Raw genomic sequence first — 25865 nt, forward strand, 5'->3', positions numbered from 1 at the left:
AAAGAGGTATCTCGTTCCTCTTAGAAAGAGGAGAAATGGTGAAAAATTCCACAGCACTTATTTCAAGTTTCCACCTTCATACACACCCCCTTCCTCTAAGCAGCAGGTGGGGGACTCGGCCTCGCGAGAGGCACGGGGTGGGAATCTGCACTCGACTTCCGTCCTCTTTCGGAAAGGAATGAGACCCTGCCTTCCTGCCGGGGGACCCCAAAGCCGCCCAGGGCTACCCCCGGCTCCCCGCGCCTCCAGACGGAAATGGAGCGCGTCGCCTTGTGTCCTTCCCCTCCGGCCCGGGCCGTGCCCCAGCCACCGCGCCACAGCGGGGCGCCCCGCCGCCGCGGGACAGTTCAGCAATGGAGCCCCAGGGCGCTGAAGAATGGGGCCCACATCCCCTCCCGTCACAGACAGCATCGGCGCCCTTCTCTGGTCCCCGTCGTGCCGCCTCCCTGTCCCCGGGGACTCTGATCCCCGCGCTCCCTGCCCGCCGCGGTCCGGCCGCCCCCGCCGTGTAACCGCCCCCGCGGACAGCCGGAGCGCAGGGCGGAGATCGGGGACCGGGCTGGCCGCCCACCCGCCGCCGGCCTGCGGCCGCCCCGGCCGTGCTCCCGCCGAACCTACCATGGTACAGATGGAAGCGAATTTGGAGACTGTCATTAGGATTTCCATCCGCCCAGCGCCATCTTCCACCCAATCACGGCGGCGGCGGGCTAGGGGAGGGAGCCGGGCCGCCCGCTCGCACCGCAGCCCGCGGGCGGACACCGAGCGGCCGCGGACCCACGTACCGAGCCTGCTGGGCCGCTGCAGGCGTCTTGCAGGCGCCCCGTCACTCCCCACTCCGTCCCCAGCCCCCGCCTTCTGGCCGCGCGCCCGCCCCGGGCTCCTCCCCGCGCAGGGCGCAGCCGCCGCCTCGGCCCGTGACACACCCCGCCCAGCACGCGGAGAGCGGGCTCCGCCGAGGCCCTAATGCCCGGCTTGCCCGGCTGCTGCTCGGCCCAATGGCGCGCCCCGCCCACCCGCCGCGCGTCGGGACCGCCCCGCGCGCGCTCCCGCCCGCTCTCCTGCGCGCGCCTCTTCCCCCTACCCCCACCCCCACCCCCCACGGAGCTCCCGAGCCAACCCGGTCTCCCGCCGACGTTCCTCGCGGTCTTAGAGCTTGCACACGGGTACGAGCTTGAGCGGCAGGGGGCTGATCGGCAAGTGCGTGTCGCTGCAGGAGGCGGAGAGGGCAATCTACGCAAATCGCGAAAGAGACTGACCCGCAGCTTCCACCGAGGAGGAGCAGACAGCTGGTTCCTACTGCTGAAACAGAAAATGGGGCGGAGGTCTGGGTAATGCTGGGTGGGATGAGAGTAAACCTGCTTCTGTACGGTTAAAATAACCCAGGTAATGCAGCGTCTCGAGCACTTAACAAAATGGAAGGTAGTTTATTTCGTTTTGCATATAATGGGTGAGTCGCCTGAGTCAAAACTCCCTAACTTAACGAAAGACTTAACTGCATAAAAATGAAAGAGGCAAAGCAGAAACTATATTTAGCTCTTTGATTAAGAAGAAAGGTAACTAATGGTGACGAATTGGGAAGAAGGAAGGCAAAGCTGCCTTCATGCCTGCCTTTTGGCCATAAAATTAGAATATGTTTATAAATATAGTTTCTAAATATAATTAATACTTGTTCTAAAAGTTGAATTGCAAAGTAGAGATCTCAACCCAGCAATGATGATGATGATGTTACCGAGACAAGAAGTTTCGCAAGTGAGAAAAATGTCCCATGAGAAATATTTAAGCAGTTATTATATTAAGCAGTGTTAGCTAGTAGTATAGTTTCGCTTTTCTCCTTTTATAAAATTTATTGTACCCTGTTCTCGTCAGGCACTTCAGGTTTATTTTTAATTATTTGAGAAAGTTCAAGTGAGTAGAATAACCTTATAAATTATTATTTTAGAAAGCTTGTGATACTGTTTGTGATATTTTAAAATGTATGGTAAAATGTAGTGATGGGCTGCCTTTCTGGGTTCCCCCATTTCAGACAAACCTCTAAAATCAAATATACCTTTACCTCATAGATTCAAAGTATTTAAAACACAAAGCATTCAAAGGAAAATTTAGGCGAAAAATAGATTTCTGGTATATGAATTCTGTTTCTATAGTGATTTATGTTATAAGTTCACTTGGAGAAAATAATGCAAATAGAATATAGCAGAGTTCCATAGTAGCTAGCTTGGTTCTCAAGACATCTGCCTCCGTACAAGTTGGGGTCCTCCCTCTTTGCCTGGTACCCAAGCCAGAGGCTGGAACCCTGTTTGTCACCACACACTCAGATATGTGGGTGCTTACCTCCTGTTTCCCTGCCTAGATTTGCAAATGTCACCCACCTGAATTCTATCTTGTTGTGTTCCTTTCTACTTAGACCTTCAAGGCCTGGCTGGGCCTCCCATCAGTGTCACCACGTTCCTTGGTCCTTTCTGGCCTATTTGGATATAAATGTCTATTGCAGGGGTCGGGAACCTTTTTGGCTGAGAGAGCCATGAACGCCACATATTTTAAAATGTAATTCCATGAGAGCCATACAACGACCTGTGTACCTTACGCATTATCCAATAAAAATTTGGTGTTGTCCCGGAGGACAGCTGTGATTGGCTCCAGCCACCTGCAACCATGAACATGAGCGGTAGGAAATGAATAGATTGTAATACATGAGAATGTTTTATATTTTTAACATTATTTTTTTATTAAAGATTTGTCTGCGAGCTAGATGCAGCCATCAAAAGAGCCATATCTGACTCGCGAACCATAGGTTCCTGACCCCTGGTCTATTATAATCCTGTCCTCCCCACTTGCTATTCTGTTTCAGCAAACAGGTCTGATGTACATGAATCCTAAAATGTCACAGGAATAAAGGCCACATAAGTTTATATAAGAACAAGGCCTTTTTTTTTTTTTTATTTTTTTTTATTTTTCTGAAGCTGGAAACGGGGAGAGACAGTCAGACAGACTCCCGCATGCACCCGACCGAGATCCACCCAGCACGCCCACCAGGGGCGACGCTCTGCCCACCAGGGGGCGATGCTCTGCCCCTCCGGGGCGTCGCTCTGCGGAGACCAGAGCCACTCTAGCACCTGGGGCAGCGGCCAAGGAGCCATCCCCAGCGCCTGGGCCATCTTTGCTCCAATGGAGCCTTGGCTGCGGAAGGGGAAGAGAGAGACAGAGAGGAAGGAGGGGGGAGGTGGAGAAGCAAATGGGCGCTTCTCCTAAGTGCCCTGGCCGGGAATCGAACCCAGGTCCCCCACACGCCAGGCCGACGCTCTACCGCTGAGCCAATCGGCCAGGGCAACAAGAACCTAATTGCACAACCTCATAATGTCGTCTTGTCTCCTCAGCCTAAGGTTAATGAGAGGAGAGGCACAACGAAAACAAGATCCATCTATGAGCTAGGCACAGCCCTAAAGTGTTTTTTTAACCATATATACTGCAGTTGAAGATAACATTTGGCTGAAAGGCCACACTTCTGCACCCAGAGTTTGGAGAGGGCCATCGAGACTTAGAACACAGTTTTTACCTACAGCTGTATCAGTTTTATAAAGAACTTGATTGTGCCTAGAGGAAGATGAATTTGTGTACCTCTTGACTTCTTTTGGGCCTTCATAAGCATGTAAGCTACAAAATAGACCCAGGTCACCTCAGAGACCAAGCAAGTAAATAAACTAAAGCCAACTTTAATCTGTTGGTCAGCACATTTTTTTTTAGAATCCTCTGTTTAATTAATTTACATTGAACTTTTGCTTTTTTGCATCCACTAACGTGGTGCTTTTATTAGACAGTAATTAGATAATTAGCATCTATTAATTAGATAATAGAGCAAGTAGCATCTACTTTATTTTGTATATTCTTTTTAAAAAATATTTATTGATTTTAGAGGGGGTTGAAAGAGAGAGAGAAAGAGAAAGATCCATCTGTTTCTGTATGTGCCCAGACCAGGGATTGAACCAGCAACCTTGGTGTAAGGAGATGATGCTCTAACCAACCGAGCTACCTGGGTGGAGCTGTTTTATATATTCTTGACTTACATTTATTATTAATCTAAATTTTAAAATCTGACCCACATTTTAGAGCCCAAGCTTTTGTTTTATTTTTTCTTCTTTTAAAGACTTCCCTACAAAAGAGGACAGCTGAAGTTTATGTTACTCTTTAGCACCCTATATAGAAGATCTTTCTAATTTTAAGGACAAAAACAAAAGATACTGAAAGCAGAAGTAAATATTAGCAAATGCTTGTTTTTCAACTGCTTGAAAAAAATAAGATGCTTTAAAAAATACTCATAACAGATGCAGTACCATTTAAAATATACTTTTAGATTATGAAACATCTCTAGCATTACTCCTATCTCTTAAATCTGACAAAATGGGCCCTGCTAGTACTTCAGAATTCAAAATATAGCAAGACCCACACCTCTTTAAAATTCAGCTGAGTATTTGAAATTGGCAGGCCTGTACTGTTCGGGCATCCCTTCTTTTTTTTTTTTAATTTATTGTGTTTACATAGATTCTAGTGTCCCACCCCAAATACATCCTCCCCTCCCCCCCCCCCCCCCCCCCCCCGTGTTCTCCAGTACATCTCCTCCTGTCCCCCTCCCAGTAACGCCCTCTCCCCTTCCCTCCAGGGTTTGCTTTTATGCTCTCATCCCATCCTATCAGCCTATCATCCCCTTTCCCTCTGTCCACTTTCCTTCTGGATCCTTTGATCCTGCCTCTGTCTCTATTCTGCTCCTCAGTTCATATTGTTCATTGGATACCTCAGATGAGTGAGGTCATAAGATATTTTTCTTTCTCTGCCTGGCTTATTTCACTTAACACAATAGTTTCCAGGTCCATCCATGTTGTCGCAAAAGGCAAGATTTCCTTTTTAATGGCACCATAGTATTCCATTGTGTGTGTATACCACTGCTTTTTAATCCACTTGTTCACTGACAGGCACTTGGGCTGTTTCCAGATCTTGGCTATTGTAAACAATGCTGCCATATACATGGGGGTACATTTCTCCCTTTGAGTCCTTGATGTGGTTTTCTTGGGATATATTCCCAAAAGTGGGATGGCTGGGTCAAAAGGCAGTTCTATTTTTAATTTTTTGAGAAATCTCCATACTCTTTTCCACAGTGGCTGCACCAGTCTGCATTCCCACCAGCAGTGCAGGAGGGTTTCCTTTTCTCCACATCCTTGCCAGCACTTATTCTGTGTTGTTTTGTTAATGAGCGCCATTCTGACTGGTGTGAGGTGATATCTCATTGTGGTTTTAATTTGCATTTCTCTAATGATTAGTGATGTTGAGCATTGTTTCATATGCCTATTGGCCATCTGTAGGTCCTCTTTGGAGAAGTGTCTATTCATTTCTTTTGCCCATTTTTTGATTGGACTGTTCCTCTTCCTGGTGTTGAGTTTTACAAGTTCTTTATAAATTTTTGTTATTAACCCTTTATCGGACATATTGTCGAATATGTTCTCCCATTGTGTGGTTTACATTTTATTTTGTTCATATTGTCTTTAGCTGTGCAAAAGCTTTTTAGTTTGATGTAGTCCCATTGGTTTATCCTGGCCTTCATTTCCCTTGCCCGCGGAGATACATCAGCAAATATATTGCTGCGAGTGATGTCGGAGAGCTTATTGCCTATGTTTTCCTCTAGGATGCTATACTTTCATGACTTACATTTAAGTCTTTTATCCATTTTGAGTTTATGTTTGTGAATGGTGTAAGTTGGTGGTCTAGTTTCATTTTTTTGCAGGTAGCTGTCCAATTTTCCCAACACCATTTGTTAAAGAGACTGTCTTTACTCCATTGTATACCCTTACCTCCTTTGTCAAATATCAGTTGTCCATAAAAGTGTGGGTTTATTTCTGGGTTCTCTGTTCTGTTCCATTGATCTATATGCCCGTTCTTATGCCAGTACCAAGCTGTTTTTAGTACAATGGCCTTGTAGTATAACTTGACGTCCAGAAGTGTGATACTACCCACTTTGTTCTTCTTTTTCAAGATTGCTGAGGCTATTCATGCTCTTTTTTGGTTCCATATGAAAGTTTGGAATATTTGTTCTATATCTTTGAAGTATGTCTTTGGTATTTTAATAGGAATTGCATTGAATTTATAAATTGCTTTGGGTAATATGGACATCTTAATTATGTTTATTCTTCCTAGCCATGAGCACGGTATATGCTTCCACTTGTTTGTATCTTCCTTGATTTCTTTTATCAATGTTTTATAATTTTCTGAGTACAAGTCTTTAACCTCCTTGGTTAAATTTACTCCTAGATGTTTTATTTTCTTTTTTGCAATAGTGAAGAGGATTGTTTTTTTAATTTCTCTTTCAGACAGATCATTGTTGGTGTATAAAAATGCCTCTGATTTCTGAGTATTAATTTTATATCCTGACACCTTGCTGAATTCATTTATCAGGTCCAGTAGTTTTTTGACTGAGACTTTAGGGTTTTCTATGTACAGTATCATATCATCAGCAAATAATGATAGTTTTACTTCTTCTTTTCCAATTTGAATGCCTTTTATTTCTTCTTTTTGTCGGATTGCTGTGGCTAGGACTTCCAGAACTATGTCAAATAAGAGTGGTGAAAGGAGGCAGCCCTGCCTTGGTCCTGATCTTAAGGGGATTGCTTTTAATTTTTGCCCATTGAGTATGATGTTGGCTGTGGTTTTGTCATAGATGGCCTTTATCATGTTGAGGTATGTTCCCTGTATTCCCACATTGCTGAGAGTTTTGATCATCAATGGGTGCTGGACTTTATCAAATGCTTTTTCTGCATCTATTGAAATTATCATGTGATTTTTGTCCTTCCTTTTGTTTATGTGATGAATGACATTGATTGATTTGCGAATATTGTACCAACCTTGCCTCCCCAGAATAAATCCCACTTGATCATGATGTATGATTTTTTTCATGTATCTGGTTTGCTAATATTTTGTTGAGAATTTTAGCATCTAAATTCATCAGGAATATTGGCCTGTAGTTTTCTTTCTTTGTGTTGTCTTTGCCTGGCTTTGGAATCAGAATTATGCTTGCCTCATAAAAGGAGCTTGGAAGGTTTCCCTCCTCTTGAATTTTTTGAAATAGCTTGAGAAGGATAGGAGTTAGTTCTTCTTTGAATGTTTGGTAGAATTTGCCTGTGAAGCCATCTGGCCCAGGGTTTTTGTTTGTTGGGAGTTTTTTGATAACTGTTTCAATCTCATTTGTTGCAATCGGTCTATTTAGGTTTTCTGATTCTTCCAGATAGATTTTTGAAAGATTATATTTTTCAAGGAATTTGTCCAATTCACCTAGGTTGTCTAATTTTTTGGCATACAGTTCTTCATAGTATTTTCTTACAATCCTTTGTATTTCTGCTGTGTACATTGTTACTTCTCCACCCTTGTTTCTAATTTTATTTATTTGAGTCTTTTCTCTTTTTTCTTGGTGAGTTTGTCTAAGGGTTCATCGATCTTTTTTACTTTTTAAAAGAACCAGCTCTTAGTTTCATTGATCTTCTGTATTGTTTTTTTAGTCTCTATGTCATTTATTTCCACTCTGATCTTTATTATTTCCTTCCTTCTACTTCCTCTAGGCTTTACTTGCTGTTCTTTTCCTAGTTCTTTTAGTTGCAGGATTAAGTTGTTTACTTGAGCTTCTTCTAGCTTCTTTTTTTTTTTTTTTTTTTTCGTTTTTCTGAAGCTGGAAACAGGGAGAGACAGTCAGACAGACTCCCGCATGCGCCCGACCAGGATCCACCTGGCACACCCACCAGGGGCGATGCTCTGCCCACCAGGGGGCGATGCTCTGCCCATCCTGGGCGTCGCCATGTTGCGACTAGAGCCACTCTAGCGCCTGAGGCAGAGGCCACAGAGCCATCCCCAGCGCCCGGGCCATCTTTGCTCCAATGGAACCTTGGCTGCGGGAGGGAAAGAGAGAGACAGAGAGGAAAGCGCGGCAGAGGGGTAGAGAAGCAAATGGGCACTTCTCCTGTGTGCCCTGGCTGGGAATCTTCTAGCTTCTTAAGGTATGCCTGTAATGCTATGAACTTCCCTCTCAGAACTGCTTTAGCTGTGTCCCACAGATTTTGAGTTGTTATATGCTCATTTTCATTTGTTTCAAGGAAACTTTTTATTTCTTCCTTGATCTCATTGTTGACCCATTCCTTGTTTAATAACATGCTGTTTAGTTTCCAAGTATTTGAGTGTTTTTTAGTTTTCCTATTGTAGTTGATTTCTAGTTTCATGCCATTGTGGTCAGAGAAGATACTTGATATGGTTTCAATCTTCTTAAATTTGTTGAGACTTGTTTTATGCCCTAATGTGTGGTCTATCTTAGAGAATTTACCATGAGCACTGGAAAAGAATGTATATTCTGATGTTTTAGGGTGAAATGTTCAGAAGATATCTATTAAATCCAGTTGATCTAGTGTGTCCCTTAATTCTGCTGTTTCTTTGTTAATTTTCTTTCTTGAGAATGTATGCAGTGATGTTAGTGGGGTATTGAAATCCCCTACTATATATTATAGTAGTGCTGTTGATCTCGCCCTTTATATTCATCAAAATCTGCTTTATATATTTAGGTGCTCCTATATTAGGCATATAGATATTTATAATGGTTATATCTTCCTTTTGGATTGCTCCCTTACTTGGTCATTATGTAGTGACCTTCTTTATCCCTTACTATAGTCTTTGTTTTAAAGTCTATTTTGTCAGATATAAGTATTGCTACCCCAGCTTTTTTTTTTCATGTCCATTTGCATGATCTATTTTTTTCCATCCTTTTACTTTCAGTCTATGTGTATCTTTTCTTTTGAGGTGCATCTTCTGTTGACAGCATATGTACAGGTCCTGTTTTCTTATCCACGCAGCTACCCTATGTCTTTTGATTGGAGCATTTAATCCATTTACATTTAAGGTTATTGATATGTAGTTGTTTATTGCCATTTTTTATTTAAATCTATATTCCTCTTTTAATATATATATTTCCCCCTGCTTTGTTCTGTCTACAGCAGGCCCCTTAACATTACTTGCAGCATTGGTTTGGTTATGATGAATTTCTTGAGGGTTTTTTTTTTGTCTTGGGAAGCATTTTATTTCTCCTTCAATTTTAAGCAATAGTCTTGCTGGATAAAGAAGTCTTGGTTGTAGGTTCTTGTTCTGCAGTACTTTGAATATTTCTTCCCAATCCCTTCTGGCCTCAAGTGTTTCTGTTAAGAAGTCGGATATCATCCTTATGAGTATTCCTTTGTAGGTGATTGACTGTTTTTCTCTTACAGCTTTTAACATTCTTTCTTTATCTCTTAGCTTTGGTATTTTGATTATGATATGTCTTAGTGTAGGTCTCTTTGGGTTTTTTTTAATGGGGTTCTCTCTGCTTCTTGAACTTGTGAGTCTTTCCTGCATCAATTTAGAGAAATTTTCATCTATAATTTCTTCAAGGAGCTTCTCTACTCCTTGTTCTTTCTCTTCTCCTTCAGGAACCCCTATTAGGCGGATATTGTTTCTCTTCATGTTGTCACAGAGCTCTCTTAGGGTTTCCTCGGACTTTTTGATCTTCTTTTCTTTTTGCTTTTCTGCTTCTGTGTTTTCACTTATCTTGTCTTCTAAGTCACTGATTCGATCCTCTGCTTCATCCAGCCTGGTTTTAATTCCTTCTAGTGTAGTCTTCATTTCTGATATTGTGTTTATCAATTCTCTCTGGTTCTTCTTTATGATTTCCATGTCCTTTTTGATGCTTACAGTTTCTTTATTGAGGTGTTCATTAAATCCATTCATTGTAGCTTTGAGATCCTTAAGCATCCTAACAATCATTATTTTATACTCTGCATCTGGTAATTTGATTACTCCAATTCATCCAGGACTTTTTCTTAGGACTTACCTTGTTGAAGCATATGACTTATGCTTCTCTGTCTATCCATTATTCTCTATGTGACTTATAGGCTTCTTGCAGTAGTGATCTCCTTACCTGGTAGAGCTGTGTTGAAGTGTTGGTCAGCACATTTTTTAAAAATTATTTCACTTGAATACTTTTATGCAATCATGTGCTGTCCAGTTCCTTGCAAGCCATCCATATTTTCTGTTACTCATCCTGTCTCCTTTGAACCACATGTTCCTTCATATATTCTGCCACCTCTCTTTCCCAAAGGCATTTGGGTTTGCACCAGCTAACATAAATGAGTGAAATGCTGCCTGTGGTAGGGTAGGGAAGGGAGCAGTAGAGACAGATAGAGATGGGGTATAAGACATCCATAATGACAGGTAGTGGTTAGTAAGGACTTATATGTACACCAAGCATTTATCAAATCCTCATAACAAAACCAGTAAGGTGGTGCTTTTATTATGCCCATTTTCTAGGAGATTGAGGTGCACAGATAACTTTCCCAAGTGAGGGGAGTAGAATATGCTATCCCCAAACACACTACTTTGGCATATTATTTGGAATTACAGTTACTTGAAAAACAGCTAGGGCATGAAGGACACTGAACCTCCTTCACCCCCCTGAAAGCAGGAGATAGCATATTTCCCCATGTATATAACGCTCCCATGTATAAGACACACCTTAATTTTGGGGCTGAAATTTGGAAAAAATATATATTTCATAAAGTTATTGAACTCAAGGATTTATTCATCATAAAATTCATTCAACTCCTCATCACTGTCAAAACTCTTATTCATTAGCTTTTTCTCCTCTGTGTCTGATGACGAATCACTCTCTTCAACAAGGAGCACAAAAACAAGCGTGAAAAAGCGAGAAATGTGAGTAAAAATACTACAACCATTGTATAAGACGCACCCAGTTTTTAGCCCCCAAATTTTTTGAAAATATATGTGTCTTATACATGGGGGAATATGGTAAATCTTTTATGTGGAAGGTACCCTCCCTGTATCAGGAGAGTAGAGAAACATCCTTGTGGCCAGAGATGGGGAAGTCAGGGCTAAGAAAGCTATATAAACAAACCTTGTTACTTCTCCCCTCATTAGCTACCCCAAGCCCAAATCTCTTTGTTTTGTCAGTTCATCACGTATGTATTGTTTCTTTGTCTAAAAGGTATAAAAGGTCGTGGCTGAGTGGCTCCATTCCTTAGAGCATCATTTCAGTATGCCAAGATTGTGGGTTTGATCCCTAGTCAGGGCACATACAAGATTCAACCAATGAACGTATAATTAAGTGGAACAACATATCAGTGTTTCTCTCTTCCTTCTTCTCTCTCCCTCTAAAAATCAATCAATAAATAAAAAGTTTTAAAAGCTTATACAAATATTGATCGACTTACAACCTATGCAACTTACGACCATTCGACTTTATAACCACAATCGCTAGCCACGACTGCTCCATGTCTGGCAGCACAAGCATTACCCAGCTGGGCTTATGACAGTGCGGACCAGCTTCCAGCAGCACTGCCATCTCCACATGCACCATTTCAACTGTTATCCTAGACTCAGTACAGCAGTTTGTGTTTTGTGTCTTGGATATTTTTCATCAAACCCCTCCTAAGATGTCTACCAAGAGAAAATTGTGTTTGCAAATATCAAACCAGTTGTACTGGTAATGCAGTATTTTACTTAAACCTGACAAATGTAAAAATAAGAAACAAAATGATATAGAGATGATACAAATGGCATAAAATGAACAAAAAAAATTATTATATATAACAATAATGAAAGAAAATTATGATAAAATATGACTTAAAGATTTTTATAACATCATTTCACAGTACTGTACATATAGCCTACTCAACTTATGACCAAATCGTGTTATGACCGATCTGTCGGAACAAATCGTGGTCGTAAGTCGAGCACTAGCTGTAAAAGCTGCCTGCTTTGGTCACTTCTTTGAGTCTCATATTTCCATGAACTCTTGCAAGTAACAAATTAAATTTGCTTTTCACCTGTTGATCCGTCTTATGTCAATTATTAAGTAAAAATCCTAGAGGGGAAGAAGCGAAAAGTTTTCCCTTGCACAACGTTGCACAACTAGTAAGCAATGGAATTGTGACAGACATGAACCTGGCTCAGAGGCCACACTTATATCCACTCTGTTGCTAGACCAGCTCATGTAAAAGTGCCTCCTTTGAATTCTAGTAAGATGAACTTGAGAGGCACTGACTCCTTTGGGACTCACATACAGGTTTTAGCTACAAAATATACTTGAAGATATTTCTTTTTTTTTCTTTTTTTTTGGGGGGGGGGTATTTTTCTGAAGCTGGAAACAGGGAGGCAGTCAGACAGACTCCGGCATGCACCCAACTGGGATCCACCCGGCACGCCCACCAGGGGGCAATGCTCTGCCCATCTGGGGCATCACTCTGTTGCGACCAGAGCCAGTCTAGTGCCTGAGGCAGAGGCCATGGAGCCATCCCCAGGGCCCAGGCCATCTTTGCTCCAATGGAGCCTTGGCTGCAGGAGGGGAAGAGAGAGACAGAGAGGAAGGAGAGGGGGAGGGGTGGAGAGGCAGATGGGCGCTTCTCCTGTGTGCCCTGGCCGGTAATCAAACCCGGGACTTCCGCACGCCAGGCCGATGCTCTACCACTGAGCCAACCGGCCAGGGCCTTGAAGATATTTCTTTGTCTCACTCTCCTCATCTGGAAAATAAGGACAATGGTTATGCCTACTTCCAAGGACATACCGTGAAGCATATTTCAAATAGTGCCTGGCTCTTAACACAAGCTGAAGAACTCACAATGGCCATTCAAAATCAATATTTTTTAAAATTTAGGGTGGGCAAATACAGCCTTCAGGCTTCCAGTTTACTCCCTCAGATTTAATGAGCCTCTGCTATGTGCCAGGCACCTAATTCCCACTTGAGATGCATTTTCTAACGTAACTCTTCTAATGCTCTTGCTGCTCATTTTACCACAGTCACCGTGGCCCTGTCTGGGTAGGGCAAAGCCAAGGTCCAAACCCATAACAGACTGGAAACTCATGATCTGTCTCCTTCTCTACCCTATGCATTGACAGTTGAATGAATCAGCCCTCTTGGTGGCATGAATTAACATCATCCAACTGCTCAAAGGTTGATCTTAATCAAAACAGAGATGTTCTTTTATTGGTTTGAATCAACAAGTCCGCCACATACTTTTCAAGACTGACTTCTAATTCAGGTGAGCAAAGTCCAGATATCTGCACAATGAACACATAACTGGTTTGCTGGGCAGAATGGCATATAGCTAATATACCTAAAACTCTGTCTTTATTTAAATCTAAGTTAAAAAGAAGAGAACCAAAGGCATACCCCAGTATACTGTATTTAAAACTGAAATGCAAGTTCATTCATTAAAACAATTATTACACTGGGGAACAAAATTTTTGTTGCATCCACAGAAACACTTGTTCTTACCTAATTCGAGTGTGCGGATCTCAAATCTAACATTAGTTTTTCTCTGTAAACTACATTTTTTTTGCAATTCAAGATTTTAGGTTTTCATCTTATTGTAAAATTTTCAACATTTAGTTTTACATGATGAAGTAGAATGTCTTCTTGAGCATCATCTTTGTGAAAATATATGAATTTATATAATGCAGTAAATACACTAATACACTAAAAGATATGATTGCATCAGAATTTGTCTACAATTTCAAAATAGAACATATTAAAACACTTATTTTAATCATAAAATTTGCGCAAAACTTATTTAAATTCTATTCAGGCCAAAATTTGCGTTTGTAGCTCTTGCATTTGTGTACTTGTTGAAGACAATCTCGTTTGATGCTCCAGCAGTAGTCTATTCATCACTAACAGCTCCAAGATTTTTGGAAAACTTATCAAGGTGACTGTTCAGGAAGTGAATCTTAACGCTCATGTTACATCCAATGTCGTGGAAAGCCAATAGCATCCTTTGAACCAGAAGTTCATAGTTTTCTGCTTTTTTGTTGCCAAGGAAGTTCTTTGTAACTGCCACAAAACACTGCCATGCTGCTTTCTCCTCCTTATTCATCTTCCTGGCAAATTCTTCGTCACGTATGAGGGTTCAAATTTGAGGTCCATCAAATACACCTGCTTTTATATTTTTGAAAGACAAGGCAGGAAAAGCAGAAATAATATGTTGAGAGCATTCACTTTCTCTATTCAAAGCCTGAACAAACTGCTTCATTAAGCCAAGATTGATGTGAAGTGGGGGAAAAATGATCCTGTCTCAATTAACTACAGGTTCATTCACAATATTTTGCATCCCTACTTCCAGAGCTTCGTGTTTCGGCCACTCCTATGTCCAGTGTTCCTCCCAAGCTCAGCTGTCCCACAAACACAGAAAGCAAGGATACTTTGTGAAACCTCTCTGTTGTCCCAGCAGGAAATTTACCATTTTAAGATCCACACAAAAAATGATCCAGTTATGCTCCTCATACATCAGAAAGTCAAGGACAGCCCTGGCCAGTTGGCTCAGTGGTAGAGCGTCGGCCTGGCGTGCAGGAGTCCCGGGTTCGATTCCCGGCCAGGGCACACAGGAGAAGCGCCCATCTGCTTCTCCACCCCTCCCCCTCTCCTTCCTCTCTGTTTCTCTCTTCTCCTCCCGCAGCCAAGGCTCCATTGGAGCAAGGATGGCCCGGGCACTGAGGATGGCTCCATGGCCTCTGCCTCAGGTTCTAGAATGGCTCTGGTTGCAACAGAGCAAAGCCCCAGATGGGCAGAGCATCGCCCCCCGGTGGGCATGCCGAGTGGATCCCGGTCAGGTGCATGCGGGAGTCTGTCTGACTGCCTCCCCGTTTCCAGCTTCAGAAAAATACAAAAAAATAAAAATAAATAAAAAGTAAGTCGAGGACAATTTTTATGTCATTATAATCTTCTCACAGATGAGTTGAATAACCAATTTGGAACCACTGCATAAACATTACCGTTGTGTAGGAGAAAACATTTCAGACTCTATTTAGAGCTGTCAAGAAAGAGCCACCATTCTGTTGGACTGTAAGTGGTAACACTTAGCTGGCTGAGAAGACTACTGTTATGACAGTAAACAAAGTGTTTGCTTCGGAAGAAAAGTCCACAAAAATTTGTTCACACTTCCTAAAATGGGATACTTTAGCTGACCAGTGAAGTACATTCTTTACTTGAAGCCTGGAGGCTAGTAACTCAGCTGCTTTCTTTGATAGGCCCAAATCTCTTACTAAGTCATTCAATTCGGGTTGGCTAAACTGCTGAGGGGTTAATGACTGCTTGGCATCAGAAGAAGACCCTTCAGATTCTACAACCATTTCCTCATGCATCTTACCAAAATACACTTGATCACCATGTTCACTTTTTTCATCCTTAGAAGAAATAAAACCATTGAAAACTAGAACTGGGAATGTCTCAGAGTGTAGGATAGGTCGTATTGCTGAAGGAATATTAGGATATGCGATCATATGCCGTTTTTTATTGCCGATCCCTTTGTGTGGATCAGACAGAAATAACAGTCACTGCTGTGGTCCTTATGTTCATGCCAAACCATGGGAATACCAAAAGGCATTCCTTTGCGTTTTCCTTTTGTCCAGTCACAAAGCATTTCCTCACAATTATGACACACAATATGAGGAGCTCAATTCTTCTCTTGATTGCCAAGAGGAACTTGAAAATAGGCAATATATGCACGTGTTATTGCGCCTTTGATGTTGAAGTGTGTAATAGCCACATATATAACAGAAGGTGTCAGGACTATTCTTATATTTACGCCTACTCGAACAAGCCATGATTCAATCTTAAAACAAAATAAGAGGGTGTTTTTATCAGATAATAATTTTTTACATTTAAAAACAACTACAATTATGTAAAAGTGATGTTTGTAAAACATTAATTGCCTTGTGGTTATGTTCAATCCAAGAGTCATTGCCCTTTAACTCCAATTTAAAAACCAATGCATGCCATTAACTGTAACAAAAATAAATTAAAATTGCATAAAAACTAGAGCATGCACCAAAAAATGGATTTCAGATTTGGAATCAGCGATGCAGAAGTATATAGAAACAGTTCTAATACCTCATGTAACAGAAAATGAAAAATCAATTGTTCCCCAGTGTTATTGATCATCTATAAATGACTAAGAAATCTTCACCCTCAGGAAGCACACAGTTTATTGGGGTAGACACATGATTTTTATGGAAAATGAGCTAAGAAAACGAAGAAACATCTGCTGTCAGCTGGGGTTAGGGGTTGCATAACCAGCTCTGCCTGCAGGGGCAAAGGACAAGCTGAGGACAGCTTCAAATCCAGAATAGGATGAACAGTGAGGGGAGAGGGGAAGTCAGTGGTCTCCCAGGCAGAGGGTAAGTTGCCTGCAGGGACCTTGAATGAGTGTGGGATATGTCAAGGCTGCCACAAGGAGTTTTGCAGGGAGTTCGTAGAGATGAGTAGAATGTTAAGGGGACAATCCAACCCATAGTGACACCAGCAAAGGTTATGGGCTCTGGAATCTCTGCTGTCATATCTATCACCTCTTCCATGTTCTTCATAGCATCAGTTTGGTTTCCTAATCCTGCAATTTGTTGAGATTAACATGGCAGAGAATTCCAAGGAGATATCAAACTAACAGGTCTATAACTGGACAAAAAACCCAGACCACTGGTGAGCACAAAAGTAAACCAGAATATATTCTTTGTGTACTTGCCTTCTCTTTAAGTGAGGCCTAACCAGAGGAGACTACCCAGATGTTGGGGAGGATGGTACAGTCATTCCAACTGTTTAAAGAAAGTTTAAAAAGTTACTGAACTTAACTTGAGAAGGGAACACCTTTTCAATGCTTTCATTAGTTACCTCTTTCTTCTGCAAAAAGGACAACAAAGAGAGAACCATTAAGTGTAGTACACACTAACAACTTCATCTACAAACGTGGTCCATTTCTGGTCACGCACTCATGCAGCCATGTAAATGAATTGCATTTTTTTAAATCAATACATATATGTTGAATACCTGCTACTGTGAAGGCTTATGGTAGACACATAAGGAACAAGAGTTCTGTCTTCAAAAAGTCTGCTGTCTTATTGAGAGAAGAACGTATACAAACAACTTTAAGTTAGACAAGTGCCAATTGTATGATTTATGCTATTTATAAGGGCCCAGAGAAGAGAGTGATTGTTTCTTCTTTAGGTCCTGATCCTCAGGGAAAAGTGGGAAAATCTCAAAGAGTAACAGAATTATATCTTTGAAGAACAGATATGTCTGTTGTTGTCTCCACCACCTCCTCCTTTCTGTCTTTCTAGCTTCATCTCATACTCTTCCCCCTCACTCACTATGTTCCTATCATACTTGCCTCCATTTTGTTTATTAAACACTAACAAGCCCCATGCCTCCTCTGCCATTCCCCCTCCCTAGAACACACTTTCCCCTTCACATAATAGGCCTCAACTGCATGTCACCTCCTCAAGAAGGCCTGCCCTGACTCCTGATCACCTCCTATCAGTATAAGCTCTATAAGAACTAGAACCTTGTCTATTTGTAAAAGTCTATCCCCAAAGCCTGGGAGAGAGGCACTGTACCACCTGAGGCTTTCCTAAAATGTTCAAGTTCTGTCACCAGTTAAGGGAAATAGGCCTGGCTTCCACTTTCGTTTTAACACCATATCAAGCATAGCAATGTTAAAAGCAAAAATTCCAAAATATATTTAGCATAAATTATAATAATAAGTTCTTGGTAGATACTTGTTACTGAATGAACTCAAACAAATAAATACCTACACTGTAAGTATGTCCAACTCTAACTCCAGAGCAAATAGAAAATAAAAGAATTCTGATACTTAGACGTGTTTCATCTTGACTAATCAACACAATAAATTTGAAGATTCCTAAAGTAGTAACAGATACTCTGCTGCTTCTTGAACCTCTTCAGGTTGGAGTTCCCCATTTTCACCTCATCATTTGCCCAGCTCTCAAGAAAGTTCATCAGGAAAAAAAGAAAGTAATATCCTCCAGATTCCAAAAGGTCTCCAGCACCGATGTCTAACTTCCCCAATTATAACTCTGATTTTCTGTATTGTGTTCAGGTTTTTTTCCTGGAGACAGTTTCTTCCTTCACTCTGCCCTCTCCCTATTACCTAATTCTCAAATGTTTCTGGGTGTTTTTTCTATATGCCTTACAAGAGTTTAACCATAGATTTGGAGTTTGTATTGTAAGAATTTGGGTCTAACTTGTGATTTTATTGTCAAATTTGACTCTTAGCAAAGATCTAGCAGGCCTCCTTGCCACTTGACCTAATTCACCCACTTGGGGCACCTGGTGAGAGGCACTGTACCACCTGGGGCTTTCCTAAAATGTTCAAGTTCTGTCACCAGTTAAGGGAAATAGGCCTGGCTTCCACTTTCTTTTTAACACCATATCGAGCATAGCAATGTTAAAAGCAAAAATTCCAAAATATATTTAGCATAAATTATCAAATATATAAGAAGCTGTTTGTGATAATTTCCTGGGATTGAGTAGGAATAAGGGAATCGGAGACAAAAGGAAAGAGGAAATTTTTACTGTGTACTTTTTAATACTGTTTTGAGTTTAGAACCATGCAAATGCTTAACCATTTCAAAATTTAAATTAAACGTTAAAAAGCCTAAATAAAAGACATTTATGTGACAACATTTCTAAATTATGAGGTACACTCTAAAGTTTTTTTCATTTTAAATGTGACTTCTCAATGTGAGCTTAGTTTAATTCTGGTTAGAGCATGCAATTGAACTCTGACACCTCCTTGCCTAGGACTTCCTTAGAGCTCTATCTTTTGCCTTAATTGGCCCATACTCTGTAAGTAAAGAAAGCCATGGTCTCTTTACACATGAATTAAAGGGTAAGCTTTATTTGCCTGCTTCAAGGGGGCTGTCCATGGATTGTTTTCTTGCTCAATCGAAAGGCAGAAGGTGTGGCCCTGGCTGAGCAACTAGGTTGGAATGTCATCCCAGTTCATGAAGGTTGTGGGTTTGATCCCTGGTCAGGGTACACACAAGAATCAACCAATGAATGCATAAATAAGGGCAGCAACAGCTAGACCGCTCTCTCTCAAATTAATAAAATTTAAAAATTGTTCATTATAAGACAGAAATTGTAGGCGAGAGATGAGAAAGGAAGAAAACCCAGAAATTCCTCTATGTTCTTAATGTTCCTAGCACTCCATTCTCAAGGCCCAAACACAAAAGCAATGTTTTCCAATTTTATTTTTTTTTTTTTGGTAGAGCTTGTGTTTTTGTTTTGGGATGGTTTTGCTTGTTTTTTGCTTTAGCCTTTCCCAATTCCCTCTGGTCAATTCTACCAGGCATGGTGTGCACTGAAATTTACTTTTTTTTTAACAGCAACTATGCAGAGGGGCAGATATTCCCCCATGTATAAGACGCTCACATGTATAAGATGCACCATAATTTTGGGGCCCGAATTTTGGGGAAAAAAAAAAAAGTTTTACATAAAGTTATTGAACTCAAGTTTTATTCATCATAAAATTCATACAACTCCTCATCACTGTCAAAACTCCCATCCATTAGCTTGTCCTCATCTGTGTCTGATGACAAATCACTGTCTTCAACAATGAGCACAAAACAAGCGCGAAAAAGCGAGAAATACAAGTTTAAAAAAATCTACAACCACTGTAGAAGACCTACCCAGTTTTTAGACTCCAAATTTTTCGAAAAACGGTGTGTCTTATACATGGAGGAATATGGTAGTTGTGTGTTCTTAGGTAACTTCCCGTGTGTGCCCTGACTGGGGATCAAACCCCAAAACCCCTGACTGGGGATCAAACCCCAAAACCTTGGTGTTTCAGGAAGATGCTTTAGCTAACCTGCCGGGGCCCCCATGGTTTTGTTTTGAAGGAGAAGAAATCAACATCTAGAGACAGCTTCTGCTGGAAGTGTTTATGCATATTTCCTCCCTGATTCTCTCAGGAATCCAGTGAGAAGGATATTGGCAATTCCAATTTAGAAGTAAGGAAATTGAGGCTCCCAGTGATCAAGTAACTTGCCCAAGGCCACATAGCTAGTAAGTGCTAATGCTGGGATTTTTAATCAGTTGAAGCACCTCTAAAACCCATGTGCTTTTCTATATAAGGTGCTAATATCTTTTTGTGTGTTTGTGTGGCAAATTACATGTAACAAAATTCATCATCTTGCCCTGGCCGGTTGGCTCAGCGGTAGAGCGTCGGCCTAGCGTGCGGAGGACCCGGGTTCGATTCCCAGCCAGGGCACACAGGAGAAGCGCCCATTTGCTTCTCCACCCCTCCACCGCGCTTTCCCTCTCTGTCTCTCTCTTCCCCTCCCGCAGCCGAGGCTCCATTGGAGCAAAGATGGCCCGGGCGCTGGGGATGGCTCTGTGGCCTCTGCCCCAGGCGCTAGAGTGGCTCTGGTCGCAACATGGCGACGCCCAGGATGGGCAGAGCATCGCCCCCTGGTGGGCAGAGCGTCGCCCCTGGTGGGCGTGCCGGGTGGATCCCGGTCGGGCACATGCGGGAGTCTGTCTGACTGTCTCTCCCTGTTTCCAGCTTCAGAAAAATGAAAAAAAAAAAAAAAAAAAAAAATCATCATCTTAACCATTTTTAAGTGTTAGAGTTCAGTGGCAGTAAGTACATTTATATTCTTGTGCAACTACTACTGCCATCCATCTCCAGAACTCTTTTATCTTGCAAAACTGAAACCCTATATCTATTCAACAGCAACTCCCCATTTCCTCACCCCCGAATACATGACAACCACCCTTCTACTCTGTCTCTATGAGTATGACTATTCTAGGAACCTCGTATCATTGCAGTCACGCAGTATTTGTCTTATTGTGACCAGCTTATTTCACTTAGCATGTCTTCAAGCTTTGTCCATAGGTGCCAATATCTTTTTAACATCCTGTACCTCCTGATAGTCTCCAAAAAGAAGAATGTGACCCAGTCTGAGCTGAAAAGGGGAGGAATGAGATTGTGATAAAACTCCAAATTAAGGAGACTCTTGAACCATGATGAATCAGCAGAGGACCCTAGAACTTTCAAAATCTCAAATCCTGCACTCACTAGCTGTCTCCATTGTACAGTAAGTAGTCAGAAAGTGCATCATGTACTGGCAGTAAAATTTCAATCACTTTGGTTCAGACAGCTTCCTGCCCAGTAACATGACTCCTAACTTAAATCTATGACTGAGAAAGCAAGCTTTCCTTAACATGGAAGCTGAAGCCATTGACATATTCATTTGTCAGACAAGCACTATATATTATGTCACATGTAAGTGTGGTGGGTGGCTTCCATTTGCATCTTCAGACCTAATCTCCATGTTCTCTACTCTCCTCTGTGTCCCCACAGGCTGACCTATAGGATTGTGTTTCAGCTGCATTTGGCTAATTGGAGGCACCAGCAGGAGATCAGAGTGTGGGGTGAGGTTGGCTTTCTCTCAGCAGGATTGCTGTGAGCTGAATTCCCCAAAGGCAACACTTTCTGGCACTTAGAAAGCAGCTAATGACCTAGAAAATGCTTTCACTACCCCCTCCTCTATCAGCAAAAATAACTAAATGTAGGCCCTGGCCAGTTGGCTCAGCGGTAGAGCGTCGGCCTGGCGTGCAGGGGACCCGGGTTCGATTCCCGGCCAGGGCACATAGGAGAAGCGCCCATTTGCTTCTCCACCCCCCCCCTTCCTCTCTGTCTCTCTCTTCCCCTCCCGAAGCCAAGGCTCAATTGGAGCAAAGATGGCCCGGGCGCTGGGGATGGCTCCTTGGCCTCTGCCCCAGGCGCTAAAGTGGCTCTGGTTGCAACAGAGCGACGCCCCGGAGGGGCAGAGCATCGCCCCCTGGTGGGCAGAGCGTCGCCCCTGGTGGGCGTGCCGGGTGGATCCTGGTCGGGCGCATGCGGGAGTCTGTCTGACTGTCTCTCCCCATTTCCAGCTTCAGAAAAATACAAAAAAAAATAATAATAACTAAATGTAGTTTGCCATCATGTGTCAAGAACAGTATGATATCTTAACTGTCCTGCCTCGGGGCTAAATCACATCCCACTGTATTAATATCTGGATGGAACTTGTTTGTCTTGATATTCTACAGAACATTGCCCTGGGCTATAACCCTGAAGATATGCTAACTGGATCCAGGGAACACAGGTGGCAGGCACCTTAGGAGCAGTTATATTTTATGGTGATTATTTTCATTGTTCCCCTCCCTTCAACTTTCTCCTAACTTCACCTCCCCATACCTTCCACTGGCAATGGCGAACATTTTAGACTTCAGGTCAGACTGTAACTGAATTGAAATCACTATGCAATGATACAACAGTTGGTAGAACTTACAGATAGATATCCTGTGCTGGAAAAGGCTAAGAGGGGATGCAGAGAGCTCCTGTACTAGATCTCTTCCATCTACTCCAGCCAGTTCTCAGTACACCTGGGGGGCTGACCTGTGTGGCCTGTATGGTGTGCAGCAATATGCTCTCGTGACCTTGAGGTTCTGATTCGGTTCGGCCAATGGCAGACATGAGCAAGAGAGCAAAAGGTGGGAGAAAAGTGAAGTTGAGGTAATTATTCCCCTGATTCCCTGCTTGATGGGTCCATATGGATTGGCTGTGCCCCTCCATTCTGAGCTCCATGCAGCCCTCTTGCTGAGTTTTGGTAGCCATTCCCTCCCTTTGCCCATTCACCAAGCCCTGTTGTTATTAACCTTGGGATGCTGCACCATTCCTGGTTGCTTTCACTAAACCCTGCTCACACCTTTGTAATAGTCCCTTTGTTAAACTATCCACAAACACATGGTTTGACAATGCCCTGAGTTTCCTGCCAGGAACTTGACTGATACAACCAGGCCCTGTGCACAGCACTGCAACTACAAAAATAAAGAACACCTAGTTCTCAACCTCAAGGAACTCACATGTCTTATAGAGGAAACATTTGAAGTACACTGTTACCACCAAGAAGAAAGTGATCAACTATGTTTCCAGAATTGAGGTGGGGGGTCTAGAACACTCCATCCCAGATAAAAGATTTGAACAATGAGTGGGAAGTTAAGAATATCTCCTTTTGCCTGACAGGGTGGTGGTGTAGTGGATAGAGCATCGAACTGGGATGCGGAAGACCCAGGTTCGAGACCACAAGGTTGCCAGCTTGAGCGAGGGCTCATCTGGTTTGAGCAAAAGCTCACCAGCTTGAGCCCAAGGTCGTTGGCTCGAGCAAGGGGTTACTTGGTCTGCTGAAGGCCCACGGTCAAGGCACGTATGTGAAGGCAATCAATGAACAATTAAGGTGTTGCAATGCGCAACGAAAAACTAATGATTGATGCTTCTCATCTCTCTGTTCCTGTCTGTCTGTCCCTGTCTATCCCTCTCTCTGTCTCTGTAAAAAAAAAAAAAAGAAAAAGAAAAAGAATATCTCCTTTTTACATCCTCACAAATTAGAAGGTTTTTTGATTCACCCAGGTGCCAAAAATGTCTCCAGAATGATGTGACTAAAGGAGAGGAAGTCCAGAGAAGTGAAGTGCACTCTGACACTCTAAGAGAAAAGGGAAATATTGGAACAGAGGTTGTAAGGAAGTGAGGCAAAGAGCAGCTTCCATTCCATTCTAAAAGTTTTCTTCTGCACTATCTTGTCCCACAACTTTTATCTCCACCTCCACCATTTATCCTAGTTCAAACTGGAACTGGGGAACTACAATAGACTAAACTTTTCTTTCCTTCTTCTTTCCTTCCTTCTTTCCTTCCTTCCTTCCTTCCTTCCTTCCTTCCTTCCTTCCTTCCTTCCTTCCTTCCTTCCTTCCTTCCTTCCTCCCTTCCTTCCTTCCTTCCTTCCTTCCTTCCTCTCTCCCTCCCACCCTCTCTCTCTCTCTCTCTCTCTTTCTTTCTCTTTCTTCTTTTCTTTATTTTTTATTTTTTTTTAATGAGAAGTGGGGAGGCAGAGAGACAGACTCCCACATACACCTGGAAGGGATCCACTAGGCAAGAGCCCTATGGGGCAATACTCTGCCCATCTGGGGCCATTGCTCCATTGCAACCAGAGCCATTTTAGTGCCTGAGGCAGAGGCCATTGTGCCACCCTCAGCGCCAGACCAACTTGCTCCAGTGGAGCCTTGGCTGTGGGAGGAGAAGAGAGAGGTAGAGAGAAGGGAGAGGGGGAAAGGTGGAGAAGCAGATGGGCACTTCTCCTGTGTGCCCTGGCCAGAATCGAACCCGAGACTTCCACATGCCAGGCCAGTGCTCTACCACTGAGCCAACTGGCCAGGGTCTACTAAACCTTTCTTGAAAGAAGCACCACTCTAATTGGTCTACCAAAGAGGTGTAATCCAATGGGCTGTTATTAACATTTAATAAGTTTATTAAACCTTTATTAATCTAACAAGCTACAAAAAAATAGGACAAAGGAACATGTTCCATAACACCATGAAGTTACAATCAACAAAATCTAAACTGCAGAACACTCTATAAGACAAACCAATTTGTTCCACAAACAAATTAAATTGGGGGGGAGGATTTTGAAGAAATCTATAGATCAAAATAAATCTAAAAGCTATATCCAAACTATCATGACTAATTCTTTCTTTTTTTTTTTTTCTGTATTTTTCTGAAGCCGGAAACAGGGAGAGACAGTCAGACAGACTCCCGCATGCGCCCGACTGGGATCCACCTGGCACGCCCACCAGGGGGCGACACTCTGCCCACCAGGGGGCGTCGCTATGTTGCGACCAGAGCCACTCTAGCGCCTGGGGCAGAGGCCGAGGAACCATCCCCAGCGCCTGGGTCATCTTTGCTCCAGTGGAGCCTCGGCTGCGGGAGGGGAAGAGAGAGACAGAGAGGAAGGAGAGGGGGAGGGGTGGAGAAGCAGATAGGCGCTTCTCCTGTGTGCCCTGGCTGGGAATCGAACCCAGGACTTCTGCACACCAGGCCGATGCTCTACCACTGAGCCAACTGGCCAGGGCCTCTTTCTTTTTTTTAATTCAGTGAGAAGAGGGGAGGCAGAAACAGATTCCCGCATATACCTTGGCAAGGATCCACCCAGCAAGCCCACTAAGGGGCAATGTTCTGCCTACCCGGGGCATTGCTCCATTGCTCAGTAACTGAGCTCTTCTTAGTGCCTGAGGTGGAAGCCATGGAGCCATCCTCAGCACCCGGGGCCAACTCAATCCAATTGAGCCATGGCTGCAGGAGGGGGCGAGAGAGAGAGAGAGAGATGTGAGAGGGGTGGAGAAGCAGATGGGTGCTTCTCCTGTGTGCCCTGACTGAGAGTTGAACTCAGGACATCCACACACCAGGCTGACACTGTTACTGAGCCAACTGGCCAGGACCATTTGAATCTTGATTTAAACTATTTTAAAATTATAAGACAGCCTGACCTGTTCTAGTGCAGTGGATAGAACATTGACCTGGAATGCTGAGATTGCTGGTTTGAAACCCTGGGCTTGCCTGATCAGGACACAGATGACAAGCAATTGATGAACAACTAAAGTGAAGCAACTATGAGTTGATACTTCTTGCTCACCCTACCCCTCTCTCCTATCTGTAAAATTATTAAATAAAATGTTTTTAAAAATTTATAAGACAATTGGGAAAATGTGATCAGTACTGCATATTGCTGATATTAAGGGATTGTCAGAGGTGGATTTAACGGCAGGTGCAGTGGCGCGTGCCCTGGGCCCCAACTTCTGAAGGGCCCTGCAAAACCCCAACTTTACAGTTTTTTCTAATGACACCAAATTTGGTTTCATATGTGTAATTTTAACATTAATAGTACATAATATTTTTTATTTATTTAAAAATATGGTTAACATGTATTTTTATTTTCCCTGTCTCTTTGTTTTTTTAAGGGGCCCAATATTTTCTTTTGCATCCAAGGCCTCAACTGACTTTAATTCATCTCTGGGGATTGTTGTTAATTTTTAAAGTGCCACAGTGGTATTTGAGTTATGTTTTTAGAGATACATATTGAAGTATGTAGAGATGAAATGAGCTGATGACTGGTCTTTGCTTCAGAATAATTTAGAA

At 42.6% G+C, this 25865-nt stretch overlaps 1 protein-coding gene and 1 long non-coding RNA gene across 4 annotated transcripts in view; one reads left to right on the forward strand and one right to left on the reverse strand.

Moving 5' to 3' along the window:
- USP12 (ubiquitin specific peptidase 12) overlaps window positions 1–906 on the reverse strand; it is a 113203-nt gene extending 112297 nt beyond the window's left edge. For 2 of the 3 annotated variants that reach the window (XM_066369240.1, XM_066369239.1), the window contains exon 1: window positions 619–906. In XM_066369240.1, coding sequence (XP_066225337.1) covers window positions 619–666 — 48 coding nt within the window. In that variant the 5' untranslated portion in view covers window positions 667–906. The remainder of the gene's footprint in view (window positions 1–618) is intronic. The other variant, XM_066369241.1, reaches the window with a different exon arrangement.
- A 199-nt stretch (window positions 907–1105) lies between these two features.
- LOC136395088 (uncharacterized) lies at window positions 1106–21277 on the forward strand. The gene is made up of 3 exons (XR_010749266.1): window positions 1106–1383; window positions 20789–20952; window positions 21219–21277. It is a non-coding gene; the product is annotated as an uncharacterized lncRNA (long non-coding RNA).
- Window positions 21278–25865: the final 4588 nt, after the last annotated feature.

This window comes from Saccopteryx leptura, chromosome 2 (genome assembly GCF_036850995.1).
Source record: "Saccopteryx leptura isolate mSacLep1 chromosome 2, mSacLep1_pri_phased_curated, whole genome shotgun sequence".
In the NCBI taxonomy this organism is placed as follows: domain Eukaryota; kingdom Metazoa; phylum Chordata; class Mammalia; order Chiroptera; family Emballonuridae; genus Saccopteryx; species Saccopteryx leptura.